The following is a 10,187-nucleotide window of genomic DNA, read 5'->3' as shown; positions in this document are numbered from 1 at the left end:
CTGCTCCCAGTTTGGTCCAAGTCTCAAAATCAGGACTACTTCTCCTTGGGGGATTGTCAATGCTTTCCCAAGTTTTCTTGAACTGGCAATTCTAGTTCTGAATGTAATCATAGTGCGTGATTTTCAAAAAGCTTCTGGATAGTGTGAGCATCATATTTCATTTTTTCCCCTGATCCCTGGTAACAAAATGCCTCTTGCCACCTTCATCTCCATTATAAGCATTAGCATAGAACTCCGGACAAATAGCCTGACTGCTATTGTCCAGCATACTTCCAAAAGTCTCCCATTCCCTTTTTATCAGCTGGGATTGGAATTCTGGGTACTCATCCTTGTCCAGGACAAATTTCCTCTCCCGAACAAAGGGCCTGGATGATGTATTGTCATTAAACCGCTTCTCATGAGCAGCACTCTTCCATAATCTTTCATCAAAGGTAGGTGGAGGTGTAGGCTCAGTTTCCTTAGTCACCCGGGACCTCTTTTTGCCGGTTTTCTTTGGTGGTGGTGAAGACATGGTCCTGCACATGGAAGAATAAGTCAGTATACCAGTCAAAGCAATTGAGAGATCATGGATCCAATTCCCAGATTTAAATTGGAAAGAAGTGTGTGAGATTGACCCAAAATGTAAAGGAAAACAACCCCCCCCCACAATGCCAGACTAGCAACCTAAATCATGCATGCATCAGGGCCTAGGCGCTAAAACGTTCACAGGGAGCGTTTTAACGTCCTGGCATTTTTCGTAGTGCAAAATAGTGGAGCGCTAAAACGTTGGCTGGCAAGCGTTTTAGCGCTCCGGTAATTTCTGGTCAGGCATTTTTGCAAACACCTTGTGTGTGTGTGCAAATGTTAAGAGTGAAAACCGATTATGGGGGATTCCCTGCACCCCAAAAATGACACAAAAACAGAGGGATACACCAATCAATCACATGTTATCAACTATTAAAACATGGCATCATGAAGGAATTTAACACATAAAATCAAAATCTTATAAAACCTAAGATGAAGGGAAAACAATGGATGATGAACATAAGTGAACGGAAACAATGTAAAACCTAGGTACGAATCACATACCTTGAGAACACTTGTTGAATGCTATAGAAGTAGAAGGAGGAGAAGCAAAAGAGAGACACAATCGTGAGTGAAAGTGAGTGAAAGTGAGGGAACAACCGTGTAATTCAAAATAAGTGACGCGACGCTAAAATGTTGAAGCCCAACGTTTTAGCGCCCAGAACCAGAAAAATGTGCACACGTTTGTATGCAGCATCGCATTAAAACGATCAAGAAGAACGTTTTAGCGCTCTGGGCCAGAGTGCTTGCATTGTGATGCATTTGGGGAACGCTAAAACGGTCAAGCAGAACGTTTTAGCGCTCTGGGCCAGAGTTTTGCATTGTGATGCAACTCTAGACTACTAAAACATCCACGATGGAAAGTTTAAGCGCCCAACACTTGTCAATTAATTTTTTTTCATTTCCCAATTTTTTTATAATGTTTTTACATTAATCATATACTACATACCTGATATAGTGGGTTGCCTCCCACTCAGCGCGTGTTTAACGTCACGAGCCTGACGGTTCTTATCTATCTTACCTCCAACAGGGCAACTGTAATAAGTTTCCTGTCCACAGCACTTCCAATGTATAGCTTCAATCTCTGACCGTTGACAGTAAAGCCTCGGTCAGAATCCAAAGGACAAATTTCCACCGCTCCATAAGACTTCATATCCTTAACCACAAATGGTCCAGACCATCTGGACTTCAACTTTCCTGGGAATAGCTTCAACCTGGAATTGAATAGCAGAACTTGATTGCCCACCTTGAAATCCCTGGGTGTGATCTTCTTGTCATGCCATAGCTTGGTCTTTTCCTTGTATAAGCTTGCGCTTTCATATGCAGAAAGACGAAATTTATCCAGTTCATCCAATTGCAGTAATCTTTTCTCACCTGCTGCTTTGGAATCAAAGTTTAAAAACTTAACAGCCCACAATGCTCTATGTTCCAATCCCACAGGAAAATGACATGCTTTCCCAAATAACAACTGAAATGGAGACATTCCAATAGGAGTCTTGAATGCTGTCCGATATGCCCACAAAGTGTCATCAAGTTTCTTGGACCATTGAGTCCTAGCATTTCCAACAGTCTTTTCCAGTATTCGCTTAAGCTCTCTGTTAGAAATCTCAACTTGACCACAAGTTTGTGGATGGTACAAAGTACTTATCTTATGCCTGACTCCATACTTTGCAAGATCAACTTCTACCAGCCTGTTGTCAAAATGTGTTCCCCCATCACTGATTATGGCTCTCGGGACTCCATATCGCACAAAGATATTCTTTTTCAGAAAGGCGATCACAACCCGAGAATCATTAGTCTGTGTGGCTATGGCTTCAACCCATTTTGATACATAATCCACTGCCACCAGGATGTACTTGTTGGAGTAGGAAGAGGGAAATGGTCCCATGAAATCCATTCCCCAGACATCAAAGATTTCCACCTCCAGTATATTGTTTAATGGCATCTCATGTCTCCTGGAGATATTACCAGTCCTCTGACAGTTGTCACATGCTTCCACATACTTTCGTGCATCCTTGTACAGTGTTGGCCAATAGAAACCGCTTATTAAGACTTTTGTTGCAGTTCTTTCACCTGCAAAATGTCCACCATAGGCTGAACCATGGCAGTGCCATAAGACATCTTGTTGTTCCTCCTCCGGAATGCATATTCTGATTACCCCATCTGAACACCTATAGAAGAGGTATGGTTCATCCCAAATGTATCTCCTCACATCATGCAGAAATTTTTTCCTCTGTTGCCAGGTGAAATCCTTAGGCATTGCTCCAGCAGCTTTGTAATTTGCAAAATCGGCAAACCATGGTGGAGTGTTAATTGTCAAGACTTGATCTTTCACCAACTTGGAAACAGTGCTTATGGCCAGTATTTGCTCATCAGGAAACTCTTCTTTAATCACTACATCCGGTCCTTCTTGCAGATTTTTCTCTGTGATCCTGGATAAGTGATCAGCCACCAAGTTTTCAACTCCCTTTTTATCCTTAATTTCCACTTCAAACTCTTGCAGAAGTAACATCCATCGGAGTAACCTGGGCTTAGCATCCTGCTTAGTTAACAAATACTTCAAAGCTGCTTGGTCAGTGTAAACAATAACCTTTGACCCTAGCAGATATGACCTAAATTTGTCAAATGCATACACAATAGCCAATAACTCTTTTTCTGTAGTAGCATAATTCTTTTGTGCCTCATTAAGAATTTTACTGGCATAGTAAATGACATGCAATAATTTGTCCTTTCTTTGGCCTAGCACTACTCCCACAGCATAATCACTGGCATCACACATCAGTTCAAAAGGTAATGAAAAATCAGGTGCCATGATTATTGGTGCAGTGATCAACTTTTCTTTCAAAATATTAAATGCATGCAGGCAGTCATCAGTAAACACAAACTCTTGATCCTTTCCTAACAATTTGCATAAAGGTTTTGCAATTTTGGAAAAGTCTTTTATAAAGCGTCTATAAAACCCTGCATGACCAAGAAAACTTCTCACACCTTTAACATTTATGGGAGGGGGCAGTTTCTCAATAACAGAGATTTTGGCTTTATCCACTTCAATCCCTCTGTTGGACACCTTGTGTCCCAAAACAATACCCTCTGTCACCATGAAGTGACATTTCTCCCAGTTCAGCACAAGATTACAATCTTGGCATCTTTGTAAAACACTATCCAAAATTTCTAGACATGCATCAAAAGTAGGACCAAATACAGAAAAACCATCCATAAAAATTTCAATGCATCTTTCTACCATGTCAGAGAATATGGAAAGCATGCACCTTTGAAAAGTTGCTGGTGCATTACATAAGCCGAAAGGCATCATCCGGTATGCAAAGATTCCATATGGGCAAGTGAATGCAGTTTTCTCCTGATCTTCGGAGCCACAACTATCTGATTGTAGCCGGAGTATCCATCTAGAAAACAGTAGAAAGCATGTCCTGCCAATCTCTCCAACATTTGATCTAAAAATGGAATAGGGAAATGGTCTTTCCGTGTTGCTTTGTTGAGTCTCCGGTAGTCAATGCACATTCTCCAACCAGTGACTGTTCTTGTAGGGATTAGTTCATTGTTCTCATTCCTCACAACAGTCATTCCTCCTTTCTTAGGCACCGTCTGAACTGGACTCACCCAAGCACTATCTGAAATAGGATAAATCATTCCAGCATCAAGCAACTTCACCACTTCCTTCCTTACTACCTCCTTCATAGTAGGATTGAGTCTTCTCTGTGGTTGCCTCACTGGTTTGACTTCCTCTTCCATCAATATCTTATGAGTACAGAAGGAAGGGTTGATACCCTTAAGATCTGAAAATGACCAGCCCATGGCTGTCTTGTTCTTTTTGAGCACCTCAATCAACTTTACTTCCTCCCTTTCAGACAACAATGCATAGATAATGGCTGGGTATGTTTGATCATCTCCAAGGAACATATACTTAAGATTTGAAGGTAGTTCTTTAAGCTCCACCTTGGGTGCTCCCTTGGGAATGTCATCTACCTTCTTTTCCAACTCTTCAACTACCGGTTCCTCCTGATAATATTCCCCACTTGTCTCTTCCTTGAATTTGTCTTCCTCAAGTGAAGAGTCTTCTTCTCCTATCACTTCTTCCACAACCTCCTGTATGATATCAATTCTGAAACAATCCTCCAGATCAACAGGATGTTTAATGGCTTCAAACACATCTATTGTAACTGTTTCTTCATTCACCCTTAGCATCAACATTCCTTGTTCAACATCAATCAGGGATCTTGCAGTTGCTAAGAATGGTCTCCCTAGGAGTAGAGGACTTTCAGTATCCTCCTCTTCCATATCAAGTATTACGAAGTCCACAGGAAAAATGAATTTATCCACCTTGACCAGAACATCTTCTACCACCCCTTCTGGTCTCTTGATTGATCTATCTGCTAGATGCAGAATAACATTAGTATCTTTCAACTTGTTAATCCCCAAAGCTCTACAGACAGACAATGGCATCAAATTTATGCTAGCCCCCAAGTCACACAGTGCTTTTCCTACTTCCATATCTCCAATAGCAATAGGAATGCTGAAACTTCCTGGGTCTTTCAACTTTGGAGGAAGCTTCTTCTGAATCAGGGCACTACATTCCTCCGTTAAAGCCACAGTCTCACCATCTTTCAACTTCCTCTTCTTAGATAGAAAATCCTTCATGAATTTTGCATAGTGAGGCAAGCTCTCTAAGGCTTCAGCAAATGGAATGTTGATCTGCAATTTCTTGAAAATATCCAGAAACCTTGCATAATGCTGCTTCTGAATTTCTTGCTTCAACCTATGAGGATAGGGAACTTTGGCATATGGAGACAAATTAATTGGCTGGTCCTGCTTGTCAGCCATTTTCTTCTTCTCCCACTTCATCAACTTCTTGGGTGAAGAATTATTTTCAACTACTACCTCATCTTCTTTCTTATCTTTCTCAACTTTTTTTTCTTCTTCTTCTTTTTCAACTACAAAAATCTTCAACAACAACTTCTTCCTCATCTTTCTTTTCTTCCACTTTCTTCTTAACCGGTTGAAGCACAAGCCCACTTCTTGTAATTATGGACTTGCAATGCTCCTTTGGGTTCACCATGGTATCACCGGGGAACTTTCTCTATGGTCTCTTAGATATCTGTCTAGACAACTGGCCAATTTGGGTCTCCAAATTCTGGATGGATGCTTCCTGGTTCCTGAATGCTGTTTTTGTCTCTTGCATGAAAGTAGAAGTTTCTTCTCTGAAAGAATTTGACCCCTGAATATAATCTTGAGTAGTCTTTGATAACTGGGCAAAAGCTTTCTCCCATGCAGAGGTATCACCTTGTTGTGATGAATGTGTTGGAGGAGGATGCAGTGGAGGATTCAACTGATGATTGGAACTATAACTGAACCCTGGGTGCTGATTCCTATTCTTCCATGGTGGAACATACACATTTCGCCCCTGGTTGTTATGGTTCCTCTGATCATACCATACCCCATTTACTTCTGCTTGTTCAGCAGATCCCCTATAATCGCAATCATCTGTAACATGGCTTTTCGCACAAATTGCACACACAAGATTAGTGTCTACAGAAGCAACCTTTTGAGAAGATAGCTGCTTCGTGACAGCATCCAATTGTTGTTGTTGTTGTTTTTGCATTTGCATCATCTGATCATTCTTGGCTAACAAAGCATCATAGCCATCAAGTTTTATAATCCCCGTTCTTCTGTCATTTACTGGAGCATTGTCAAACTCCTGAGATGCTAGGGACTCAAATATGTCAAGGTCTTCCTGAGGAGTCTTGGTCGTTAGTGAACCACCAGCTGTGGCATTCACCAATGTCCTTGTGTTGGTTGTCAACCCTTGGAGAAATATTGCTGCTTGATTCCACACTTTAATACAATGTTGTGGACATTTCCTCAAAAGTTTCTTGAACCTCTACCAAGCCTTATAGATAGACTCTGACTCTTTTTGCTTGAACCCTGTAATATCATCTTTCAATTTCGCCCTCTTGGATACTGAAAAGAACCTGGTTAAGAACCTGGTTTGCAGATCATCCCAAGTTGTGATACTCCCTTGAGGTAATGATTGTAACCATCTTCTTGCATCATCCTTCAGTGAATGAGTGAACAACCTCAACAGAATAACATCTCTGGTCACACCATTGATCTTCACCGTATCACTCAACAGTAAGAAATTCTCAATGTTCAAATATGGGTCTTCTGCACTGGTTCCAGCAAACTGTTCCTTCTGCACCAATTGTACTAGTGCATGTTTCAACTCAAAGTTGTTGGGCTCCACTGTAGGTCGAACAACACTCCTTATTGGTGGAATAACAGTGGGAGTCATGTAATCTCCCAGTGTCCTCTGTGGTGGTGGCACATGATTTTCTGCCATAATCTCTTCTTGAATTGTCACACTAGATTCACCCCTTTCTTGTAACTGTCTTCGTCTTGCTGCCTTCCTGTTCTTCCTAATTCTCCTTTCTAATTCTGGGTCAAACAACAAAGAATTTGGATCAATAGTACCTCGCATACACCAGAATTGAAATTGAACAAAAATTCACACAAAAATATAAATTGCTGAAAAATAAAAGATTCAATCTCAAATATTTATGGTCTCTGTCAATGTTGAAGAACAAATCCCCGACAACGGCGTCAAAAACTTGTTGCAAATTTAGCAAGTGTACTAGTCGTACAAGTAATAAAATGATGAGTAAAGATCGTTCCCAGGAGGATTTGTGTTCAAACACTGACTAACGATATATAATTAAGTTGAATCAACCAAAAATTTATTGATTGCATTGATTATTGTAACCAGAAATTGAATTGTATTAAGATTTGATAAAACAAATAAACTGTGAATTATAATTTTAAAAACAAGTAGTCAGACATCAATATCCCTCAAGCATGAACTTATGTAAGAATCAATCCTATTATGAATTATCTCTCATGTGATGTTAATCAACCTTTTTCTTATCATCAAGATGTAATCCCTTACTATCCTGATTTATACATTAATCAGAAACCCCAATCCCTTGGTGATTCCCTTCTTAATACATGCATTAAATACTAAGATCTTAAAGATTACATCAGAATCCTAGTATCAATCCCTTGAATACTAAAACACTGATGATGAAATTGTCAGTTACAGGAATAATGTAAACATCCCTGTTCTACACTACTCCCTTGATGGAAAGAATTGATACAGACAACTTCATATCATCACATAAACATAATATTCAAATCAACCATACATAAATTCATCCTTGAGTTCCATTGACATCAGACTACAAAGGACTCTACTCAGACATAATAAAAGAAATAACAAGAGAAGAGGAAAGATCAAACTCCATTGTCATGATGGTTGAGTCTTCAATCTTCAATTACAATTACATAAAATGTACTAACTATTACAAGAACTAAATCCTAAAGAATTTGAAAAGTCAGAGAAAGCGAAGAGTCAGATCAGAGGATCTGAGATAGGATAGGATGGAATATGTCCAAATGTGAAGGCCCGTGCCTTTTATAGAGTTACAAAATACAACTGAATAACAACCAGAAACTGACATGGGCGCTAAAACGTTCATTGTTGGACGTTTTAGCGTTCATGTTTGACGGATGTCCAACTGCTTTTAACTGTCTTTAACGCGAAAACGTTTGACTTGGACGTTTTAGCGTTCCAGACCAGAGTCTTTTCCAACAGTAGAGCGCTAAAACGTTTGATCAGGAAGTTTTAGCGCTCAAGACCAGAATCTTTTCCCACAGCAGAGCGCTAAAACCCTTGCATTGGACGTTTTAGCGCTCAACACTTAGCATTTTCCATTCTTCAAAATCTTCTTCCTTCTCTCATTTGCTTCTTTGAGCTTCATTTCCCTACAAGAACAATGTAAATTTTCAACAAAGCTTACAGAACTTGTATTTGAGGGCTTTCCAGGACATTAACCTCTTTTCCATCCATTTCATCACACAAATTGATACTAATTCATGCTTAAAAACTGATGAACTAAGGGTTTATCAGAGCATGCAGATCATTCGAGAATGGTATTGCAAATTATGAAAGAGAAGCAATTGTATGCTAAGTTATCTAAATGTGACTTCTGGCTGGCTGAAGTGAATTTTTTGGGTTTTGTTATTTCTGCTGAGGGAGTGGCAGTTGATCCAAGTAAGATAAAGGCGGTAATAGACTGGGAAAGACCCACTACTATGACAGAAATTAGAAGTTTTCTACCGGATATTTATATATGGATTTTCTACAATGGTGTTACCATTGACCCGTTTGACGAGGAAAGATACTCCGTTTGTATGGAACCATGAGTGTGAGAATGCTTTTGGGATCTGAATAAGAAGTTGACGACGACTAAAGTGCCGATTCTTCCTGATTCGGAAGGAAAGTTTGAGTTATACTGTAATACTTCGAAGAAGGGGCTGGGTTGTGTGCTGATGCAAGAAAGGAGAGTTGTGGCTTATGCCTTTCGACAATTGAAACCACATAAAGAGAATTATCCGACTCACTATTTGGAGCTTGCTGCTATAGTATTCGCTCTGAAAATCTGGAGACATTTCCTGTATGGGATAAATTTTGCTGTGTTCAGTGATCATAAAAACTTGAAATATTTGTTTGATCAGAAAGAGCTGAACATGATAAAGAGGTGCTGGGTGAAATTCTTAATAGATTATGATTTTGAGTTAAAATATTATCCGGGTAAGGCTAATGTAGTGGCAGATGCATGGAGCAGGAAATCTGCTGCACGCTCCTAAGATTATGATTCCATTGGATAATTATGGACAGGTTGACAAAGTCTGCACACTTTCTGCCAGTACGAGTGGATTTCTTTGCGGGTAAGTTAGCTCGCTCTATGTGAAGGAGATTGTGAGGCTTCATTGAGTGCCTAAGAGCATTGTTAGCGATCGGGACCCAAAGTTCACTTCTCGCTTCTGGAAAGAATTGCAGGTGTGGTGGCTTTTAGCACTCAGTTGAAACTGAGTACTACTTATTATTTGCAGACAGATGGTTAGACTAAGGGGACCATTCAGACGTTGGAATATATGTTGAGGGCTTGTACTCTTGAGCAGGGTACTGCATGGATGAGTATCTTCCACTAGTGGAATTCTTATACAATAATAGTTTCTATGCTAGTTTGGATATGGATCCCTACGAGGCTTTGTATGGTCGAAGGTTTAGAACACCAACCTGTTGGTCTGAGGTTGGAGACAAAGAATGGTTTGGGCTACATTTTGTAAATGAGACAACAAAGCAAGTTAAAATTAACAAAGATTGATTGAAGAAGGAAAAGAGTCGTTGATGGTCCTCAAAAGTTGAGGCCCATTAAGTGTAAATTATTCCACAAAATCCATGTTTGGTTATAAATCACTCCCCTCAACCTTTTTCTTTCCAAATAGAGCAACTGTTTTGAATAGTGGACCAGAGCAATACCGAAAATGGGAATTAAGGTAGACCTGGAGCAAATTTAACATTAACTTTTTCACATATGACTATTGGGTTAGTTTGCTTTGTTCAGGACACCTAAGGCCATCAGAAGGAACCATAAAATGAAGAGAGAAGAAGGAGGGTTGCGCAGAAAGGAAAAACCTGCTGTAGTACAACAGCAGTCAAAGAAGGAAATGGGAAGCCGCCACGTCAGCCACAACAGAGAAGGTGGAGG

The 10,187-nt window shown here is 39.9% G+C and overlaps 1 protein-coding gene and 1 non-coding gene across 2 annotated transcripts; one reads left to right on the top strand and one right to left on the bottom strand.

The window, feature by feature from the left end:
* Positions 1-5,659: 5,659 nt before the first annotated feature.
* LOC133286365 (uncharacterized) lies at positions 5,660-7,057 on the bottom strand. The gene is made up of 2 exons (XM_061483769.1): positions 6,564-7,057; positions 5,660-6,458 (listed from the first exon to the last, which is right to left on the bottom strand). Exons 1-2 carry the CDS (start codon positions 7,055-7,057, stop codon positions 5,660-5,662), a joined length of 1,293 nt encoding a protein of 430 aa, XP_061339753.1.
* On the top strand, positions 6,420-6,526 carry LOC133286369 (small nucleolar RNA R71). The gene has a single exon (XR_009748118.1). It is a non-coding gene; the product is annotated as a small nucleolar RNA R71 (small nucleolar RNA).
* Positions 7,058-10,187: the final 3,130 nt, after the last annotated feature.

This window comes from Gastrolobium bilobum, unplaced genomic scaffold, assembly GCF_033153095.1.
Source record: "Gastrolobium bilobum isolate Gb01-03AN ecotype WA unplaced genomic scaffold, APGP_CSIRO_Gbil_v1 utg57423, whole genome shotgun sequence".
Classification (NCBI taxonomy): Eukaryota; Viridiplantae; Streptophyta; class Magnoliopsida; order Fabales; family Fabaceae; genus Gastrolobium; species Gastrolobium bilobum.
The sequence above is the reverse complement of the archived record's forward strand: the minus strand, read 5'-3'. Positions and strand labels throughout refer to the sequence as shown.

Excerpts from the sequence above, each read along its gene's own strand:
- LOC133286365 (XM_061483769.1), bottom strand. The coding sequence starts at position 7,057 with ATGCGAGGTACTATTGATCCAAATTCTTTGTTGTTTGACCCAGAATTA. Across the intron at positions 6,459-6,563 it reads TGGGATGATCTGCAAACCAG|GTTCAAGAAACTTTTGAGGA; the intron begins GTTCTTAACCAG and ends GGCTTGGTAGAG.